This window comes from Leguminivora glycinivorella, chromosome 2 (assembly GCF_023078275.1).
Source record: "Leguminivora glycinivorella isolate SPB_JAAS2020 chromosome 2, LegGlyc_1.1, whole genome shotgun sequence".
Lineage (NCBI taxonomy): Eukaryota > Metazoa > Arthropoda > Insecta > Lepidoptera > Tortricidae > Leguminivora > Leguminivora glycinivorella.
In genome coordinates, this window is record NC_062972.1 from 22,284,846 (window position 1) to 22,307,644 (window position 22,799).

Here is a 22,799-nt window from a genome sequence, read left to right on the forward strand (position 1 = left end):
CGTCCGATCGAAATCTGGCTCTCTGGATGTTTTGTTCCGTGCACACTGATAGGTCGCGGTCGCGGTCGTTTTACGACGGACGTCCGCGTAGTATGTTCCTAGCTTTATCCTTTACCTGGTAAATTGGTGCGTATGTTAATCCCTTAAATCAAATGTGCTATTTTACTTCTGGCAATTAACAACTCATGTGTCATCAACATTTATTAGGTGGGTAACATTGCCCATTCTTCCAGAATTGAACTGTGTGACGGGCGAATTGTTTTAGTGAATTTTGTGTTAAATTTCAATAAAAATGTCCACAATTGCCGCTCCTTTATCCATCGCAGGGACCAGAAGCTCTGGAGCCCCAGTCAGAACACAAAATGGTAATATTTAATCTAGAATATATGCAAATACAAAGCACACGAGGTATCCGGTAGATCACATGCAATGCTGCATTATGGTTTTAATTTTGTAATTTTCTTCGTAACTTTTGATAAATGCTTAAGAAAACACATCATTTTTATTCTAGAACTTGGAAAAGATTACGATAATTATGAAGTAGCTTGTATACTATGAGTTTTTATTCATACACAAAGTAATAACCTATTATAATGTAGCACTGTAAACGAAACGGGTTATTTTTGCTTTAAAAATTAAGCATTTTTTTTACAAGCGCCTTTTTGAACATTGGACACATATTTTTTATCCACTTAAAAAGTTAACATTTTCATTAGTGTAAAAACAAAGGCAAATTTTCAGAGGCCATTGCTTGTTATTTTCAGTGAACGCTGCGGCCGCGATAGCGAACATAGTGAAGAGTTCTTTGGGTCCCGTGGGTCTGGACAAAATGCTGGTGGACGACATTGGCGATGTCACAGTCACAAATGATGGTGCTACTATTCTTAAGTGAGAATTATATTTTACTATTCAACTTTATGAAGGCAGACATTATTCAACACAACAAACAATATTGATATATTGGACAATAAACAATATTGTTGAAATGTTCCATAAGTAATCCCATATTATTGTGCATTTATATGATATAGTATGGTTGCAGTAAATAGTTTCATAAGAAACAGCAGGAAAAATCAACACCATATAGTATCTTTGCTTAACTGTTGTGATATCTGTGGTTTGGAGTAAAACCAAAGAATAATGAATAATAATTTTAATATTTTCTTCTTAGAGCATTTTCTTAGCAAAAAACTGCCTTTTAGGAAAAGATGGCAGAATACTAATATAGCAACAATAATTGACCAATATAGCAACAATAATTTAATTGAATATGTAATAGGATGTTGGAGGTGGAGCACCCTGCAGCCAAAGTGTTGGTGGAACTGGCACAGCTGCAAGACGAGGAGGTCGGAGACGGCACCACATCCGTTGTCATTATTGCTGCTGAATTATTAAAGGTAACCATTATTACATATTTTAATTAGATATGCCCTCAACTTATCTATTAACTTAAAACAAGTACAAATCTGAAAGTTTAATACAACCAACTTGTCATTATTTTTCAGTAATTATAAGTAAATTACTTGCAAACTATGCATTATTATATATGTTGTGAATTACTTGTAAGTTTGAGGTGTGCAATAAAGAGTATTATATTGTAAAAAATAATACAGCATTTAAACTAGAAATTAACTTGTTTTCAAATCTGTCCGATCTCTTGTTTCTAACTAAAGTCATAAAATGAAAAGATTCCAGTTATTTTGAAGTAGATTAGAGATTTAAATATTGTAAATGCCTCAACATAATCTATGCACAGTGTGGGATCAGACCTCATTTTTGACCATGGTCTGTTTATAGTAAAAACCGGTAGCCTAGACCAAAACAATGCTACGACTAAAACTCCCGAATGTCAAATATGACTAGTTTACGAGAAATTATTTTTTGAAATTTAGGGCAAATGTACCCAAAAATTGACTATAACTCAAAATATCCTGAGAACGGTATTGATTATCAAAAAACACTTTTAAGAGAACTTATAGAACTAGCAATATACTATCGTATGGAATAATCAGCACAGTCCTAACATCATTCATATCGGTATTAGAACCAAATTAGTAATTTTCGATTTTGATTTTTTTTCTCGAAAGTTTCTGTATATTAGCGTTTCTTTTATTTTTAGGGTTCCGTAGTCAACTAGGAACCCTTATAGTTTCGCCATGTCTGTCTGTCTGTCCGTCCGTCCGTCCGTCCGTCCGTCCGTCCGCGGATAATCTCAGTAACCGTTAGCACTAGAAAGCTGAAATTTGGTACCAATATGTATGTATATCAATCACGCCAACAAAGTGCAAAAATAAAAAATGGAAAAAATGTTTTATTAGGGTACCCCCCCCCTACATGTAAAGTGGGGCTGATATTTTTTTCATTCCAACCCCAACGTGTGATATATTGTTGGATAGGTATTTAAAAACCGGCCAAGTGCGAGTCGGACTCGCCCACCAAGGGTTCCGTACAAACTTTCTTTCAAACTACCTAGTAAAAATAATCTCATATTTTCATATAAATCTAATGACTTGACTAGAAGACAAAAGTATAGGCACTAATGAGTATTATTGTGTATAACGCCATCTCCCGGTCAATTTGCTAACTAATTTGCGCGACCTGGTTTTTCAGGGATAATTCTTTATAATGTTAACCGATTTAAATAGTTTTTACTTTATTGGACAGAAGATGGTTTACGTAACATCTCGTATTAATTTGAAGTACGATATGCATCCGCAAGGGTGGGTAAATTGAAAGTAAAAATCTGAAAAGTTTTTGTGAATAAAAAAAAGTATTCAAAATACAAACACGATTATATTTTTCCTGTAATATTTAGCATAAAACCAATGTTTGCTAAAATTTTCATAATTTTTCGTTGGTAAACTTCGGAGATAAGGGGGGGGGGAACGGTATTTTTTTTTACATTTTCCTTCATAATTCATTTTTTTTCCACAACAAAAAAATTATAAAAAATAGCTTATTTACGTTCAATTTGAGCTCTTTCCAACGATACCCCACTTGACCTAGTAACTTGAAATTTACAGTTTGCCCCCCTTTCATTTTGGCCATTTTCTACAATTAAAATTAATATATTTAAAAAAATTATACTTTCTATTTGTAGAGGTTTACAATGTTCACAACTATTCCAAGTTTCAAGTTGATAGCATTAGTAGTTCTCGAGATATTTAGGAATGTGACAGACGGACAGAGTCGCACCATAAGGGTTTCTGTTGTACCTTTTTGGTACGGAACCCTAAAAATGAATAAGGGTTTACTAAGATCGTTTTTTGATAATATTAATATTTTCGGAAATAATCGCTCCTAAAGGAAAAAAGAGTGCGTCCCCCCCCCCCTCTAACTTTTGAACCATATGTTTAAAAAATATGAAAAAAATCACAAAAGTAGAACTTTATAAGGACTTTCTAGGAAAATTGTTTTGAACTTGATAGGTTCAGTAGTTTTTGAGAAAAATACGGAAAACTACGGAACCCTACACTGAGCGTGGCCCGACACGCTCGTGGCCGGTTTTTTTACTGAAAGGTGATTAGCTTCCCTATATGCCATAATTATTGCATTAAGCAATTCCATAGGATCTAGAAATTATGGTGTGTTTAAACGTCCCATATAAAATCCCCATAGAGTAATTAAGCACACCATAATTTCTATATCCTATGGAATTGCTTAATGCAATAATTATGGCATATAGGGAAGCTAATCACCTTTCAGTAAAAAAATAAAAGAAATGCTAATATACAGGAACTTTCGAGAAAAAAAATCAAAATCGAAAATTACTAATTTGGTTCTAATACCAATATGAATGATGTTAGGACTGTGCTGATTATTCCATATGATAGTATATTGCTGGTTCTATAAGTTCTCTTAAAAGTGTTTTTTGATAAGATAATCAATACCGTTCTCAGGATATATTGAGTTTTATTGACTAAAACTCAATATATCCTGAGAACGGTACTTTTGCCCTAAATTTCAAAAAATAATTTCTCGTAAACTAGTCATATTTGACATTCGGGAGTTTTAGTCGTAGCATTGTTTTGGTCTAGGCTACCGGTTTTTACTATAAACAGACCATGGTCAAAAATGAGGTCTGATCCCACACTGTGCTATGCTTTCAAACAGAATGCAGATGAACTGGTCAAGAACAAGATTCACCCTACAAGCATCATCTCTGGCTACCGTCTAGCTTGCAAGGAAGCAGTGAAGTACATCCAGGACAATCTCACTGTCACCGTGGAGTCGCTGGGACGGGCCTCTATCATCAACGCTGCCAAGACCACCATGTCCTCTAAGCTTATTGGAGCGTATCCTTTTTCATCAACCAATGTACAAAAAATGTTTTTAATCAGATTGATTGTTAGTTTTTATTAAGCTATAACATGAACATAATAGCCAGGTCCACACAGAGCGAGGCACGATGGTAATTTTCTTGTAGACGTGCCTCGGCCGAGTTTGCCGCGCGAGCACCTTGCCTAGCGACGTGCCTTGCTCTGTGTGGAACTGGCTAATCAAACATTTGTTTTTTTTTTTTTAATTTCTGTCAGTTTTTCGGGTGCCAACTTTGACTAATCTGCAGGAAATTGAAAAAGAAAATGTATTAGAAAAGATGTCTGTTTTTAGGGTTCCGTAGTCAACTAGGAACCCTTATAGTTTCGCCATGTCTGTCTGTCCGTCCGTCCGTCCGTCCGTCCGTCCGCGGATAATCTCAGTAACCGTTAGCACTAGAAAGCTGAAATTTGGTACCAATATGTATATCAATCACGCCAACAAAGTGCAAGAATAAAAAATGGAAAAAAATGTTTTATTAGGGTACCCCCCCTACATGTAAAGTGGGGGCTGATATTTTTTTTCATTCCAACCCCAACGTGTGATATATTTTTGGATAGGTATTTAAAAATGAATAAGGGCTTATTAAGATCGTTTTTTGATAATATTAATATTTTCGGAAATAATCGCTCCTAAAGGAAAAAAAAGAGCGTCCCCCCCCTCTAACTTTTGAACCATATGTTTAAAAAATATGAAAAAAATCACAAAAGTAGAACTTTATAAAGACTTTCTAGGAAAATTGTTTTGAACTTGATAGGTTCAGTAGTTTTTGAGAAAAATACGGAAAACTACGGAACCCCACACTGAGCGTGGCCCGACACGCTCTTGGCCGGTTTTTGTTTTTATAATTTTCCACAATAGTATAGACAAATTTGCTTTACTTAAATGAATACCTTAACCACCGCACCAGTGACGCAGATTTCTTCTCAGAAATAATAGTGGACGCGGTCCAGGCCATCAAGATCACGGATCCCAAAGGCAACGCCGCCTACCCCATCAAGGCCGTCAACATCCTGAAGGCGCACGGGCGCAGCGCCCGCGAGAGCGTGCTGGTCAAGGGTTACGCCCTTAACTGCACGGTTGCGTCGCAAGCCATGCCTAAAAAGATTGTCAATGCTAAGATTGCTTGCTTAGACTTTTCACTGCAGAAGACTAAGATGAAGATGGGTGTTCAGGTTAGTAGTCTAGCTTTTGATACATTTTTTGTACGTAATAAACTAAACGAGGGGTTTAATCCTCTGAATTCCAATCGTAACGCGACATAGTTGTAGTGTAGGTTAGAATGACCGAGTATAAGATCAACCAAATAACAACAAAATGTAGCTGATCAATGCGTTCAGTACTTTAACAATAAGAATTGAAACTCCCATAAGAAGTATAAATTCCTGGTAGAATAAATACTGGACTAAGGGCCAGTTGCATCAACCACATTTGACAGACATAATCGTCACGCAGCAGACCTATGGAACTTCCGATACAATAAAATTGACCACACCACACCCCACTAGAAGCCTAATGCAAGCGATATTGTTCGAGACGCAAATCACCAATCCTTGCGGGCTGAGGCGGGAGCGCACGGTGCTGCCATTGGTCGTTTCAAATAATGGCGCGCCTTTACGCTTAGCCGTAGGGATGGGAATGGGACATTTCTAGTATAGACAATGGTACCGGTACCAGTACTGTGGTCTGTGGTGAATTTGTTTTGCAACAAATTATAATATTATAGCAGTTGCGCAAGTTAGGCGTTTTTGCAAGCTTTTATTTAACTTGCAATGTTAGTATATTCGGGTGAAATCATGCTACTTTTAAAGCAGATATTTTTAACCGATTTAGCTGAAATTTTGCACACATAATTGTGTAAATCACGTGACGATGCAATATTATGGTATCATGGAGCTGATCTGCTGATGGAACAGAAACGTGGCCGTAGATTAAATTTCATATCTGATTATGATGTTGACCTCAATTCCAATAAGGCCTAGTTACCCTTCGGGTTGGAAGGTCAGATGGCAGTCGCTTTCGTAAAACTAGTGCCTACGCCAAATCTTGGGATTAGTTGCCAAAGCGGACCCCAGGCTCCCATGAGCCATGTCAAATGCCGATGCCGGGATAACGCAAGGAGGATGATGATTGTGATAGCACCTCAATAAAAAACATTCTACTAACTAATAACTAAACTGTGCATTTTTACTTACGTTTACTAAGTTAAATTACCAACTAAATATTCTAAACTAATCAATCAACTAAATAACACTACAGACTCTACAGATTCTAGATAATTATTCACAATTACAAATCTGCTTTCTTTACGTGATATTTCATAAAATGGTAGCACATGGTACGAACAACCATATTGACCAGTACGAAGTTCCCGCAACAGACATAAACTAACATGGCCCCATCCAAAAACTAAAAAAAGTCGTTTACGTGAAAGGGATAGCATATCGCATTGTTAACTAGGCAAAAGAAAAACTCATGAAAACTCGAAAATTTGCGTTTTCCGGATGGACGCGCCTCGGCGCCGCTCAGTACAACCATATTGACCAGTATAAATGAACTCCGCGGATAATAAACAATATTCAACAAAATAATTAATTTGACTTAACTGTGGAATGTTATTCCATCTTTTTTATATGTGGAAGTGTTAGAAGACTTGCCACACCACTTTATGCTGCAAGAGACCATTGTTTTCAACCAAATTTAATTATTTAAGATTTTTTCCCGAGCGGACACGAACACTGTTAGCGGGTCGTATACTTGGGCGCTACTGATCGGTGAGCGCGCGTTCAAACTTTTATACACCTGATTTTTCGTATGCTTGGTGACCGCGAGTCGCCCTGTAAGGGCCGTCTTGTTGGGTTGGTCTGTGACGGTGACAGACGGTTTGATGCAACTGGCCCTTAATAATAGAGATGTAGGCATTTTAATTAAACCTCCAGTTATTGGAGTTTAATTTTAATTAACACCAATAACTATGGAATCTATTCTAGGTGCTAGTATCAGACCCAGAAAAGCTGGAAGCAATCCGTGCGCGCGAGCTCGACATCACCAAGGAGCGGCTCCAGAAGATTCTGGCCACCGGCGTGAACGTGATCCTGTGCAGTGGCGGCATCGACGACCTCTGCCTCAAGTACTTCGTGGAAGCCGGCGCCATGGGCGTGCGGCGCTGCAAGAAGACCGACCTCAAGCGGATCGCCAAGGCCACGGGCGCTGCCTTCCTCACTTCACTCACTAACATGGATGGTTAGTTACAATCTATAATAACTAGTGACTGCACGGGTGGTGTAGACGATCTTTGCCTCAAGTACTTCGTGGAGGCTGGTGCCATGGGCGTGCGGCGCTGCAAGAAGACCGACCTCAAGCGGATCGCCAAGGCCACGGGCGCTGCCTTCCTCACTTCACTCACTAATATGGATGGTTTGTTAAAATCTATTATAACTAGTGACTGCACGGGTGGTGTAGACGACCTCTGCCGCAAGTACTTCGTACAAGACCGACCTCAAGCGGATCGCCAAGGCCACGGGCGCTGCCTTCCTCACTTCACTCACTAATATGGATGGTTTGTTAAAATCTATTATAACTAGTGACTGCACGGGTGGTGTAGACGACCTCTGCCGCTTCGTGGAGGCCGGCGCCATTCGTACAAGACCGACCTCAAGCGGATCGCCAAGGCCACGGGCGCTACCTTCCTCACTTCACTCACTAATATGGATGGTTTGTTAAAATCTATTATAACTAGTGTCTCCATGGGTGGGGTCGACGACCTCTGGCTATTTGTAAAAAAATGTATATTGTTATAGTATTTTATGCAACTGGTGGTTAAAAGAGGTCAAAAAAGGTGAGTGGCGTGGGTAACAATTTAAGGCGAAGCCGAAAATTGTTAATAAAGACGCCACGAGCATTTTTTGACTCAGTCAAACACCGTTGCATACAATACTTTTTCTACGACCAAGCACTTACTTTGAAAGAAAATTATAAATTCAACAAATACCTACTTTCAGTCATCTTATAGTTATCTAGTGGACCGCCTACCATTTTGAATATGCAGTTTGAGTGCAAACATGAAAATAAAACTGTCTATGGTATGGTTCTCTGAAGCCTGGCCACTAAGACGAATCGAGCCGCGTTGAATCGAGTTCTCATAGGTACATTTGAATGCGATTCGACGCGTCGCCAATGAACGCAGCAGAAAACGAACGAGACTCGACTCTGCGAATGCCGGGCTTTATCTGACATTCTAAGGTTGGCAGCAATGTATTTCATACAATATTTTAATTTTCTACGATGAAGTGATTGGTTTGTTAAGTTGGTAGCAATGTGTTACAGAACTTTAACAGCTATATCGTGCGACTGCTACAAAATGTTTTCAGGGTATAGACTAGATAGACTTGTCCTGACATCTTTTATGTAGGGTTTTAAAGTTCTATGCACGACCTTGTAACTCACGAATAACAGTACGGGAGTAGAAAAAATAATTTTCAATTACATTTTTCTGTTGAAGATTTTGATACTTGTTGGCCTAAATTGCATCATGTGAGATGTTTTATTGATATTTAACTTGCAGGAGAGGAGGTGTTCGAGCCCAGCATGATCGGAGAAGCTGCCGAAGTCGTACAGGAACAAATCTGTGACGACCAGCTCATTCTTATCAAGGGGTAAATAACTAAATATATACTTTTGATTTTTACCAATTTGCTTAACAATTTTAATACAAGGATTCACTGATTCAATGACTTTGGAATCGACCGCCATCTGCCATCTGGGCCGGATCCGCGTTAGACAAAACTATTTAAGAAAATTGCGAGACTGAGAGGTCGATCAACTGCTAGCTGCCCGTCGTGCCATCGCAGAAACTTACAATCAAATTGAAACTTGCAGTAGTTTTGTCTGCTTGCGCTTGTTAGGAGCATCAATATTGTATTAATATTCTCACTACTACATTTTACATTACAGCCCCACAGCGCGCACAGCGGCGTCCATCATCCTGCGCGGCCCCACGGACGCCTACTGCGACGAGATGGAGCGCTCGGCGCACGACGCGCTGTGCGCCGTGCGCCGCGTGCTGGAGTCCGGCCGCCTCGTGCCCGGCGGCGGCGCCGTCGAGGCCGCGCTCTCCATCTACCTCGAGAACTTCGCCACCACGCTGGTGAGTGAGCGAGACCGAGAATGTCACATGCTGCGAGAACTCGCATGGGCGGTTATTATCAATGGCCGTGTTCACGCAGCATGCGCATTTTGCTCGACCGAGGCACGTCTACATTGGACGTTTTCCGTGCGAGCACATTGCCTCGTTCTATGTGGAAGCGCCCGCCTAATATTGTATGCGATCTAGCACGCTGGCCCCGCCCCCCGCCTCTAAGGATTTTAAAGATACTTTGTAAAATGGCCAACATTATTTTCATCCTATACTCAAACTTATGTATGTAGAAGAATGAATAATGTGTCCCCCAATATATATAAATAAACCGACCAAGTGCGAGTCGGACTCGCCCACCGAGGTTCCGTACAAACTTTCAATAGTTGAATCATCAAATGATATTTATATAACCCTACAGATTTGACTAAAACCCTCAAGACTCAATTTTTCTCACTTAACAAGTAATAATTATTTTAATATACTATTTTATTGTTAGACAACGCCCAAAGAAAATAAAGACTTCGACTTCAATAGTTTATGACATGTCGCAAGGACGCTCCTGAACCGACTTCATTATATCAGGTAAACGCGATGTAGGAAATGAGCGTTCAACGTACAGCGACATCTATCGTCAAAATTAAGTTCACTAATGTGCGCGAGCTAGTATGGAAAATGAATTTTATGGGATAATTGTTTATTGCGTGAACCGATTTTAACCTTTTTTCTCCTATTTGAAAGCAGATAATTTCATTGTTTTTCAGTTAAAAAATACAGGTACAATAAACACCCTCTAGGGTGTTGAAATTGAAAATGTCGGAACCCTAAAACCGGCAGATTTTCAAGCAACTGTATTGAATAGGGTATGGTATAAGGTTATATTGATCTAAATGACTTAATCTGGACATACTTGTTAATTTCGTTCCTGTTTCCAGAGCTCTCGTGAGCAGCTGGCGATAGCCGCGTTCGCGCAGTCGCTGCTGGTGATTCCGAAGACGCTGGCCGTGAACGCGGCGCGCGACGCCACCGACCTTGTGGCCAAGCTGCGCGCCTACCACAACTCCTCGCAGACCAAGGTATGTTATAGACCGTTTTTGTTCGTAATAGCTTCTAAACTGTCATCTGACAAAGTATGAAGCCGGCGGCGATGACTGAATTTACTTTTTTTTTACTTGTCTCTGTGGCTGCCATTCCTGAACCCACCGAGGAAATGCCGGCTTACTTGCACGAAGGTTCATTATTCATAACTGTTAACCACGCTCTATGAGGTATAGCGCGTAACGCGATCACCCAAATTTGCGCCGGGCCCGCGTTCTATAACAAGGACCGTAATGTTTAACGAGGAATGGTACCTTATAGCGGTGTCGGCGCTTACTTTGTGCAAATACTGTATTAGTATTGGATTATGTACTGCTAATAAATTATGAACCACTGCTACAAGGATTTCGTTCTGGAAGGTCATCTACGTTTTAAGAATAGCTGATGCATAATTTAAAATAATAATTTAAAGTTTACTATATAAAAGTATAATTATCAGGTGGAACACGCGAACCTAAAATGGGTGGGCCTGGACCTGATAGAAGGCACCCTGCGCGACAACCTAACGGCCGGCGTTCTAGAACCCGCCATCTCCAAGGTGAAGTCGCTCAAGTTCGCCACCGAGGCCGCCATCACCATCCTGCGCATCGACGACATGATCAAGCTCGACCCCGAGCAGTCCGCCGGCAAGTCCTACCAGGACGCCTGCCACGCCGGCGAGCTTGACTAACCGCTCTCACTATACTCTGCCACGTTACAAGGGATTTTTTACTGATAAGTCGTACAGCCGCCATCAGATATATCGGAGCGGCTGTTGTGCTCACAAATATCTAAGCATACGTTTTTTGTCATGGCGTTAGAGCCAACACACAATCCGACGTCGTGTCGTGGCACGGTTTACGTCGTAGATTTCTACGACACGACGTCGCATCGTGCCATTGTGTTGGCCCTTAGGGCTCTTGTTCAGAAATTTTGAGCATCTCACGCATGCCATGATATACCCGGGCTAATATGTGACCCAGATTAAAATTGTCTTGATAATAGTTTTGTTCAAATGTTTATAGAAAACTTGGTCGCTCTGATGTGTCTGATGGTGACTGTACTATCGTCATCGAATGTACTCTGCTATAATTGCTGCAGTTATGTGCAACAGTACTTCAAATGATTGATGTTATCATCCACTAGTATTGTTTTGTTCATTGAGAGCCATTTGAAATTGAGCTTTATTATAGCCGTCAAAATTAGGGTCTCATATCACAATTAAAACTGGCGGGCATTTTAAATATATCAATGTTGCTTTCTTATCAATTTGTCTTAACTAAATACAGAAAGATTTAAAAAGTATTTTTTATACATCTAAACCACTGAGATCTTTATGTGAATATTAAATACATAATGTGCTTGAATGATTCAGATGCCTGAATGTGTTAAGTTTATTTTGTCAAAAAATGTAAGCTTCACATGTGATTGGAATTTAAGAATATATTAGATCAGGGTTGTATTAAAAATTGCACATATACCAAATTTGAATATATAAATAAAATAAGGCAGGACCATGTAAGATTTTACTTCAGCCTCATCATAATTAAGTAATGAGACAAGTGTTTTAAAAAATGACATTAAAAATGTAGACGCAGGAGTTTTACGTATATATATATATCATTGAGTCACAATCACAAATTCACAATTGCGTTCAGGTTATGTAGCTGAAGGTATTAACACGAGTTTTATTTATGTCAACCAGTTTATGGTTATATTGCTTTCACTTAATGCTAGATAATGTTGCTAGAACTGTCTTATGTACTACTTAATTAATAAAAATAATTTTAATACTACTTATATATTTTTTTGTTCTTTATTATCTACTGAATACCAAACCTCATGTCATGCACAGTACCTTAACCACACCTCGGACACTGGCGATCAAATATATGAAAGAGGCGCGTTCCTAGCACACAGTCTTAGCTCGTGTAGGTGAACGCGTACTATGCTTGTATGAGTGAAATATGACAGGTCGACTGTTCTCGTTGTGGACAGGCGGTAACTGTGAGGTAGCCGAGAGGGGGTGGGCGGCGCTTTCAGCGGGGAGCGGGAGTGGCCATACTGTACGATAGTACTCTTTATATACTGTGCCTTAACTGCCTACCTTCCAAAAGTTCAAAATGCCTTCTCATTTGGATTCCAGGACGTCTTACCACTACAACGCACGAATGCAAGTCTCTATTTCCCAATGACTATTCTTAAAAAAGAGCTATGATATCCGTCTCCGTCACTAAAAAGCCGGTGAGAAAATCAGTAAATTTTAATTTCGCGCCTTTTTCTACTGAAAAAGCGGATCTGCAAGAGTCACAAACCACTTGCACTGTGTCAAAAATTGAGATTGATCAGTTATCTAGGAAACGATAATACAAACAAAACAATACACCGTGATGATCGTCATGAAAGGCGAATAAATTTACTAACACTTATGTTTTGATTGCTGGCTTGGCACCACGAGCGAGAAAAAAACCTAACACTAGCTCAACATGTCAGTCTAGTCAACTTTTGAAACCGTGGTTTGCTTGGGTTTACAAATAATCAAAGGAAAACCCTCGCGGTGCCCATGATTCCACATTTTATTCAAAAACCATCAAGCAGTAGAAACGGAACGTACTTCTGATAAGCTTGTCAAAATTTGACGTTTATGATTTTTGGTTAAATCCAAGTTTTATCAAACTTCAGTGGCGCAAATTATTCAACGGTAATAAAGATAAGTATTAAATTAAAAATAACATTTAATTTGGCATCATAATCCAAAATGTTGATAAAATTAAACAGGTTTTTATGCTCATTGATCCGCTTAAATACTCAGAAAATGGATAGCAACGTTAAACTGTCTACAGCGGTTCCTAAAGTAAGTTACGTATGTTTACTTTCTTTAATTATAATTTCTAGTAATGATCTTTCAAATTTAATTTATTGAATTTTGTAGGAAGACGCAGTGAAAGTTGGAAAGTGGGATATAAATTATTTAACCGTTGGCAATGGACCACACACTGTACTTCTTGTACCCGGCGCGTTGGGTACAATATGGACGGACTTTAAGCCGCAAGTCGAAGGCTTCAACCGTGAGAAGTTTACGGTCGTAGCCTGGGACCCGCCCGGCTATGGGAAGAGCAGGCCACCGGTCAGAGATTTCCCAGTTGATTTCTATGAAAGAGATGCTGATTATACTTATGAATTTATGAAAGTAAGTTTATTTGCTACTTGACAAAATTTCATTAATTCAGAGCTACATAACAAATAAAAATTAAAATGTCTCTTATAACATTTTAGGCATTGAGAATACCTAAGTATTCTGTGTTGGGCTGGAGTGACGGAGGCATTGTAGGCATGATCCACGCAGCAAAATACCCAGAAGCAGTGCAGAAGTTGGTGGTGTGGGGCACCAACTCACTCATCCTGCCCCAAGAGCTGGAACTGTACAAGAGTAAGTTAAGTTTTAAAGTATTTGATTGAAAAGATAATACCTGATTAATGTTTATTTGAGGAATTAGATTTAGTTTTTTAAGCAGTAGAAACGATCCTGCAGATGTATTACATTTTTAGGGTTCCGTAGTCAACTAGGAACCCTTATAGTATCGCCATGTCTGTCTGTCTGTCCGTCCGTCCGCGGATAATCTCAGTAACGGTTAGCACTAGAAAGCTGAAATTTGGTACCAATATGTATATCAATTACGCCAACAAAGTGCAATAATAAAAAATGGAAAAAAATATGTTTTATTAGGGTACCCCCCCCCCTACATGTAAAGTGGGCGTTCATTCCAACCCCAATGTGTGATATATTTGTTGGATAGGTATTTAAAAATGAATAAGGGTTTACTAAGATCGTTTTTGATAATATAAATATTTTCGGAAATAATCGCTCCTAAAGGAAAAACAAGTGCGTCCCCCCCCCCCTCTAACTTTTGAACGATAATTTAAAAAATATGAAAAAAATCACAAAAGTAGAACTTTATAAAGACTTTCTAGGAAAATTGTTTTGAACTTGATAGGTTCAGTAGTTTTGGAGAAAAATACGGAAAATTACGGAACCCTACACTGAGCGTGGCCCGACACGCTCTTGGCCGGTTTTTTTTTCGATACATTTCAATTAATTGAAAAAAGTTAATTAAATCTAAGCGCACGGCAGTGTGCAGGCTAAGTTCCAGCAACAGAGAGAATTTATATTTAGCATACAGTGCTAGAGCCACAATGATAAAATAAATTGCATGATACTCTGCAGCCGGACCACCTCGCTTTATTGTGCTCAGATCACAATGGTAGAATGTACCCCTGATGTACCTTATGTACCTCGTCGGAAATTACATGTACCTCTGTAGTTTGCCAGAAATATGTGTTTAAAAGGGCTGTGGAGTAGTACAGTAGTACTCCCCAGCCAGACCACGACATATTTCAGGCGCTTACGAAAACGCGTACTATCGGCGATAACCAAAAATCGAAATCTGTGAAAAATAATTTATAAGACCACTTTTAATAGAATTAAACAACTTATTCGAAGGTACATAAGAGGTACATTCATGTGATAGTTAAATTATATCTTGAAGTCAGTGATATCAGCGGGTACAGACGTGGTCCTCCTGCGGAGTAGTACTCCCCAGCCGGACCCTTTTAAACACATATTTCTGGCAAACTACAGAGGTACATGTAATTTCCGACGAGGTACATAAGGTACATCAGGGGTACATTCTACCATTGTGATCTGAGCACAATAAAGCGAGGTGGTCTGGCTGCAGAGTATCACGCAAATAAATTAGAGCAATCACTACTATCTGTTTGCATTATCAAAGCTACATAAAGATAAAGTGGCAGATTTAAAATGTGGTGCTAAGGTTTGATCAGTCCTTTAATTAAAAAATAAAGGCAGTACTTATCTCAGCACTTTGCCATAGAATTCTTTCCCATACAAGTTGTCTTAGTGAACATTGAAACTTCTGAATAAATTTTGGTGTATGAGGAAACAAGTCTAATTTATTATGCTTATAATTTTGTATTAATAAATATAAAATGTGATGGATAACATTACAGAAACCAGAGACATCAAAACTTGGTCAGAGAGGATGAGGAAGCCAATGATAGAAGCATATGGTGAAGAACTGTTTGCCAAGTACTGGGCGGAATGGGTTGACGCCATGGCAGGCGTCTTCAAAGCTAACAATGGGGACCTCTGCTCTCAGCGGCTCAAGGACATCGTGGCTCCCACCCTCATACTTTATGGCGAGAAAGATCCGATGGTTGATAATATGCATGTGTCACATTTACATACCCATATAAAAGGATCAAGGTAAATAAAATAAAAAAATATTGTAATGAAATACAAATTAAGAAAATGAAGTAAATAAGAAAATTGAGAATTAATTCGAATGGGAATGTAAGGACATTTTCGTTTGAAATGCACTTGGTTCATTGGGATCCTTTTGTAATGACTGGTTTTACGGTTTTCCAGTTGGCAATATCCATAGATGGTGTAGTAAATACATGATATTGACATTACCAATAGGCGAGACGACTAAAAAACTAATTAGTCCGTCAGTTAGATTATCAAACAATTTTAGACGTATTTTTTTCTTTTTTCTCGTAAACGAAAAATGACGACGGTACAGTGCGTTGAAGTTTCGCGTGACGTCACACCTAGGTACAATTTTTAGGGTTCCGTAGTCAACTAGGAACCCTTATAGTTTCGCCATGTCTGTCTGTCCGTCCGTCCGTCCGCTGATAATCTCAGTAACCGTTAGCACTAGAAAGCTGAAATTTGGTACCAATATGTATATCAATCACGCCAATAAAGTGCAAAATAAAAAATGGAAAAAAATGTTTTATTAGGGTACCCCCCCTACATGTAAAGTGGGGGCTGATATTTTTTTTATTTTTTTACCAACTCGAACATGTGATATATTGTTGGATAGGTATTTAAAAATGAATAAGGGTTTACTAAAATCGTTTTTTGATAATATTGATATTTTCGGAAATAATCGCTCCTAAAGGAAAAAAAAGTGCCCCCTCCCCCCTCTAACTTTTGAACCATATGTTTAATAATTTTTAAGAAAAAAAAAACCGTCGCCTTTCGGGTTCTGGTGAAAGCTACTTGCGAATGTTGGATTATGTAGAAATGTGTAAGTATTTTTTAAAACTGCTTTTAATGCTTTAATTATTAGATGGAAACACAAATGAATATACGTATAACGTTAAGGTTTGAGGAGTTTCCTCAATTCCTCATGAATCCGATTATATTATAAGAAATCGAAGCTTGACAAACTTTGACTTCAAAACATATGCTTAACAAACATAACTAAATAAATGTCACTGTTCTGAACTTAAATGCATGCTTTTCTTACAAAAATACCAAAGTCACTATGAGTGTGCCGTTCAGGTTTGAGGAGTTTGGTTCTGGCCATCATCAGCAGTTCCACTGCACCAAATGTCACTGTTCTGGACGAAAGTGCATGCTGTTCTTATAAAAATACCAAAGTCACTATAAGTATGCCGTTCAGATTTGAGGAGTTCGGTTCTGACCATCATCAGAAATTCCACTGCACCAAATGTCACTGTTCTGGATGAAAGTGCATGCTGTTCTTATAAAAATGGCAAAGTCACTATAAGCGTGCCGTTCAGATTTGAGGAGTTTGGTTCTGGCCATCATCAGCAGTTCCACTGCACCAAATGTCACTGTTCTGAACGAAAGTGCATGATGTTCTTATAAAAATACCAAAGTCACTATAAGCGTGCCGTTCAGATTTGAGGAGTTCGGTTCTGACCATCATCAGAAATTCCACTGCACCAAATGTCACTGTTCTGGACGAAAGTGCATGCTGTTCTTATAAAAATGGCAAAGTCACTATAAGCGTGCCGTTCAGATTTGAGGAGTTTGGTTCTGGCCATCATCAGCAGTTCCACTGCACCAAATGTCACTGTTCTGGACGAAAGTGCATGCTGTTCTTATAAAAATACCAAAGTCACTATAAGCGTGCCGTTCAGATTTGAGGAGTTCGGTTCTGACCATCATCAGAAATTCCACTGCACCAAATGTCACTGTTCTGTACGAAAGTGCATGCTGTTCGTATAAAAATACCCAAGTCACTATAAGCGTGCCGTTCAGATTTGAAGAGTTCCGTTCTGGCCATCATCAGCAGTTCCACTGCACCAAATGTCACTGTTCCGTACCTAAATGCATGCTGTTCCTTTATTAACACAAAAATCACCATATGTATGCCTTTCAGATTTGAGGAGTTCCCTCGATTTCTCCAGGATCCCACCATCAGAACTGGGTTCTGAGAAAAATGGGACCAATCTGTATGTATATACATTCAATCAAAAAAAAAATTTTCAAAATCGGTCCAGGAACGACGGAGATATCGAGGAACAAACATAAAAAAAAAAAAAAAACATACAGACGACTTGATAACCGTCCTTCTTGAGATATGAGGCGACGGTTAAAAAATATGAAAAAAATCACAAAAGTAGAACTTTATAAAGACTTTCTAGGAAAATTGTTTTGAACTTGATAGGTTCAGTAGTTTTTGAGAAAAATACGGAAAACTATGGAACCCTACACTGAGCGTGGCCCGACACGCTCTTGGCCGGTTTTACTTAGAAGTGACGTCACAAGCCCCCCACCCCGGAACTTTGATGCTCTATATCTTTGTATTTTTTCATTATTTAGAAAAAGCGAAAAATGTGTTCAGTATTTTTCGACGATCTAACTGACGGGCTAATCAGGATGCCTTTTTTTGACGTGATAACGTCTAATAACTCGTTACTACGGGCAGCATGCACGAAAAAGATGACGTCATTGTCCAGTTTCCCAAGAGAGCGAAAGCGCCATCTATTGGCGCGAGTAGGAACTAAGCGGCTGATTGATGCGCTCGGTATGGTTGTAGCGTGTGGCCTGAGTAAAGCACCACAGCTGCGACAGATGGCGCGCCCGTGTTTATTATTTTTGAGTGTTTGTAATTTAAAAACATGAAAGATTGCATTAAAATAACCATCTTTTATAGAATGAAGTTGTTTGAAAAACCTACTTATTTAGGAGTTAGAGCAGTACGAAGTTGCGAATTTTCCTATAGTATTTACTAAGGCGCCAGAGACTTAGAAAATTTACGAACATATAGAACACGGACCGGGAACAAACTAGCTGCTCACCCTACTGGTAGTAAAGCGTTTTGGACCCTAGCGAAATCAGTCGAGTCGAACTTCTGCCGTCCCTCACTACCGCCACTGCTGAAACCAGATGGGTCACTTGCCCACACTGCTGAAGAGAAAGCGAATTTATTTGCATCTATCTTCGCAGAATCTTCGCGTCTAGATGTATGTGGCGCAAAACCTCCTAGTCCACTAGTTTGCGAGACTTCAATGTCGGACATACGCATACGTCAGAAGGAGGTTCGCAAAGTGCTGCAAAATCTGGACGTGAACAAAGCAAGTGGCCCTGACGGTATTTCAGCCATAGTTCTTAAAACCTGTGCACCTGAGCTATGTCCCATCGTAACGCGCCTCTTCCGCCTCTCTATGACTACCGGTCAAGTTCCGAAATCTTTGAAGCTTGCTAATGTGCAACCAGTACCGAAAAAAGGTAGCCGAGCAGACCCGGCCAACTACAGACCGATTTCGGTCACTTCCATACTCTGTAAGAGTATGGAACGTGTACTGAATAACCGACTCCTGGCATACCTCGAAACGAACGACCTCCTCAGTGACCGACAGTACGGCTTCCGCCGTGGCCGGTCCACTGGAGATCTGTTAGCGTATGCCACACACATCTGGAGTGAGGCCATCGAGAAAAATGGAGAGGCCTTGGCTGTCTCTCTTGATATATCGAAGGCTTTCGACCGGGTCTGGCATGAGGGTCTTATTAGCAGGCTACCGTCCTTCGGTCTTCCCACTAGTCTCTGTAACTGGGTATCTGACTTCCTGAGGGATAGATCGATTCGGGTTGTCATTAATGGCTGCTCGTCCGATCAATTGGCAATAAACGCCGGAGTTTCTTTCAGCGACCCTCTTCCTGCTCCATATAAACGACCTGCTGAAGCCAGGTACGTTCGGATATGCAGATGACACGACGGTTGTAGAAAGCTACATACCCGACTCACGAGCTAGTGGAGTCCAGATTCAGTCGCTCAGGGAGGCAATGGTCGAACGCATGAACGAATCACTGAAGGCAGTCTCCGATTGGGGTGAAGCCAATTTGGTTACGTTCAATGCTAGTAAGACTCAGGCGTGTCTTATCTCTGCTAAAAGGAGTCCATTCCACCTTACTCCTACGTTCCGAGATGTATCCCTTCAGATTACCGACCATCTTGAGCTTCTCGGAATCTCACTGACTTCGAAACTTAACTTCGGCCCACACATTGAGTCGAAAGCTCAGTTAGCTGCAAAAAAGCTGGGCATCCTCAATAAGGTGAGGCATTATTTTACACCTAGGCAGCTGCTCGACCTCTACCAAGCACAAGTCCGGTCGTGTGTAGAATATTGTTCTCACCTGTGGGATGGGTCAGCGAAATACCAGCTTGCGGCGCTCGAGTCAGTCGAGAGGAGGGCCAAGAGAATCATCAATGACGACGAGCTAACCAATTCCCGACTTCATAGCCTGGAGCATCGTCGGAAGGTTGCCAGCTTATCGGTATTTTACAGGATACATTTCGGAGAGTGCGCTGAGGAACTGTACAACCTTGTTCCTCCGTCCCCATTTCACCTTAGGACCACCAGACAATCGGCAATGCGACATCGCTTCACGGTTAGTATTCCAAAAATACGCACTAAACGTTTCGCTTCAACATTTATTTTGCGAACCGCCAAGGAGTGGAATGCCCTGCCTGAGTCTGTGTTCCCACATGAGTACAATCCAGGTCTCTTTAAAGCAAGAGTAAATAGGTATCTCATAGGTAAGCGTGATCCACCGTAGACCGCATCATCACTTACCATCAGGTGTGATCGTGGTCAAACGTCTACCTATTCATACAAAAAAAAAAAAAACGTTTAAATAAGGATGTTTTGTTATATAAACTTTTTCTTCTCCATTAATATTTACTGAGATATTAGGGTTCTAAGATTAGTAAATGGCACTAGCACTTTAATAAAATTAACGCGTGTCTCGCAAACGGTCTAGGATACAAAATGACGACTTTTATATAGGTATAGGTTAATAGGTTCGTTAGGTATCTTCAAACGGCCGAAGGCTCCTATTCTGTGCAGTTTCTGTAATAAGCGGGGCTCCGTCGATATCGCTTTCTGTCTCTGGCGCCTTAGTAATGCTACGGGAAAATTTTGCAACTTTGCACCACTCTAACTCCTAAATTAGTAGGTTTTAAAAAAAAACTTTAATTTATAAAAGATGCTTATTTTAATGCATTCTTTCTAATAAGAACAAAACACTATGCTAGAAAGAGTGCAGAGGAAGTTCTGTAGGCACATTTACAAACGACTGTACGGATATTACCCATATATGTATCCATCTCTATTCGTAACAGGGTGGCTAGCCGAATGGCACAATCGCTCACGAAACGCTCACGAAACGAAGCGCTAGTAGATATCTATCTCTATCGCGCTTGCGTATTGGCGCGACAGAGCCAGCGGCGTATCGCTTTCGTTTGGCGTCGGAGAAATGCCATTCGGCTACGGGGCCAGGAATGGTTGGTCTTCAAACTCTAGAAACCAGACGGAAACTGCTGCATATTATGCATTACCGCCAACTGTTTCACCATAGAGTAGATGACGCATCCGTGCTTGAGAGAATGGGGCTGCAAGTGCCAAGAGCGAATGTGGTGGTTGGCATGCCGGGCGCGGTGCCGGCGCGGCGGCGGCCGGCGCACCGCTCGAGCCCGAGCTGCTCTTAACCGCATCATGTTGGAGACAGACGATATTGACATATTTGCTGATAGTGTTGGTGTGTTTTACAGAAAACTCTTAAGGTTCATAGACTCTACACTCCTTAGGTGATTAATGTAATAACCATAGTTTAACTTTTAAGTGTGTTTGCCCAGAATCGGGCCCCTTTTGCTATACTCTGACCACCCCTGTCTATACTACTGTACTGTTTGACGTTATCACGTTAAACTACCGTCCGTAAACCGACTTTACCCTATTGTGATGAAAATGAAAATAAGAACTTTATGGGTTCTCCCATGCTGACATTCTTGACAGCAGTATTTTATAATTGTAAGCTTCATCCACACCCCACTAGGGCGGCGCCACAATCGTACATGATGTACATAATAAATAAGTTAACGTTTTTATCATTAACTGTACTTTTCTTTCCCTTATAAGTATTACTTAACATTCATACATTTGCAAAAAAGCTTGTAAGCTTGTAAAAATCCCACGATCATACTTTTATTGTTTTCAGAATACACTTGTACCCGGAAGGCAAGCACAACATACATCTCCGGTACGCAGAAGATTTCAACCAACGTGTTCAAGATTTCTTACTACTACCTACCGCGTAATGCATGTAGTATTATTAGATTAAACACCTAGGCCAGTAAAGTAAGGAATGCCTCAGATAACATGTAATTATCGGCCGAGGCGAGGCTTTCTTATTTACTGGCCAAAGTGCCACTATTTTTGTGTTCAATGGAGCCGGGAAGCGGTATCTTCTTTTAGCTCAGCGGCCTGAAAGGCATGACTGTGGGTAGATAAGCATATATCACAAGTTCATTATATATATAATAACTAAATAAGAAATATAAGCTGTAATAAGAAAATACTGTATAAAAATTTATTTCATGTTAAGCAATTTAAATGAAATATATGAGGAGTGTCTTTCACTTTTTCAAAAGGGCTTATTTCCACTTTGAACTTTTTTTGGGAAATCGAGAAAAACATAATTCCACGGTATTGATTTTGAAATTAATATTTAATTTGCAAAATTGTAATATTGTAAGTTGACGTTAATGCTATGATTACATCAAACGTAACATGTGTACCTAAATAAATATTTAATTACCATATGTTTTTGAGAATTAAGCACTTTTGATGCGAACTTTTGGGAATTAAGCCCTTTTGTTGTGGCCTCGTAGCGTAAACGTTATTATTTTAAAATAGTTTTATTTAATTTTTGGATTTTGTATTAAGTTAGTTGATATCAATGTTGTTGTACTACATACATTGGTTTATCCACATAAATAATCATTACACATTTTTCAAAATGTGTTCTAAACTTTGATGTTACTCTTTTTTTTAAAGATCAGGGCGAGACTTTTCGAGCTTTAATCTCAAAACAACACGTAATTTTCTATACAAAAAAAACTGCATTCATAGTTTAAAAAAAAGAAAAAAT

General features: G+C 39.7%; 2 protein-coding genes across 2 annotated transcripts; both read left to right on the plus strand.

The window, feature by feature from the left end:
- Positions 1 to 207: 207 nt before the first annotated feature.
- On the plus strand, positions 208 to 12,324 carry LOC125241597 (T-complex protein 1 subunit alpha). Its single transcript, XM_048150158.1, has 10 exons — positions 208 to 365; positions 765 to 888; positions 1,280 to 1,397; positions 4,114 to 4,295; positions 5,228 to 5,492; positions 7,308 to 7,560; positions 8,882 to 8,972; positions 9,271 to 9,463; positions 10,387 to 10,527; positions 10,989 to 12,324. The coding sequence occupies exons 1-10, from the start codon at positions 293 to 295 to the stop codon at positions 11,217 to 11,219; spliced, it is 1,671 nt and encodes a 556-aa protein (XP_048006115.1). The 5' UTR covers positions 208 to 292; the 3' UTR covers positions 11,220 to 12,324.
- An 864-nt stretch (positions 12,325 to 13,188) lies between these two features.
- On the plus strand, positions 13,189 to 22,279 carry LOC125240350 (valacyclovir hydrolase). Its single transcript, XM_048148250.1, has 5 exons — positions 13,189 to 13,382; positions 13,461 to 13,718; positions 13,805 to 13,958; positions 15,557 to 15,812; positions 21,867 to 22,279. The coding sequence occupies exons 1-5, from the start codon at positions 13,287 to 13,289 to the stop codon at positions 21,964 to 21,966; spliced, it is 864 nt and encodes a 287-aa protein (XP_048004207.1). The 5' UTR covers positions 13,189 to 13,286; the 3' UTR covers positions 21,967 to 22,279.
- The last annotated feature ends 520 nt before the right edge of the window (positions 22,280 to 22,799 follow it).

What these genes read in the sequence shown, in the direction of transcription:
- LOC125241597 (XM_048150158.1), top strand. Translation starts at nt 293, where the DNA reads ATGTCCACAATTGCCGCTCCTTTATCCATCGCAGGGACCAGAAGCTCT. An exon ending in TCCTCTAAGCTTATTGGAGC is followed by an intron (nt 4,296 to 5,227) that starts GTATCCTTTTTC and finishes CCACCGCACCAG; the next exon opens with TGACGCAGATTTCTTCTCAG. An exon ending in AGATGAAGATGGGTGTTCAG is followed by an intron (nt 5,493 to 7,307) that starts GTTAGTAGTCTA and finishes AATCTATTCTAG; the next exon opens with GTGCTAGTATCAGACCCAGA.
- LOC125240350 (XM_048148250.1), top strand. Translation starts at nt 13,287, where the DNA reads ATGTTGATAAAATTAAACAGGTTTTTATGCTCATTGATCCGCTTAAAT. An exon ending in TGTCTACAGCGGTTCCTAAA is followed by an intron (nt 13,383 to 13,460) that starts GTAAGTTACGTA and finishes TGAATTTTGTAG; the next exon opens with GAAGACGCAGTGAAAGTTGG. An exon ending in AGAGCTGGAACTGTACAAGA is followed by an intron (nt 13,959 to 15,556) that starts GTAAGTTAAGTT and finishes ATAACATTACAG; the next exon opens with AAACCAGAGACATCAAAACT.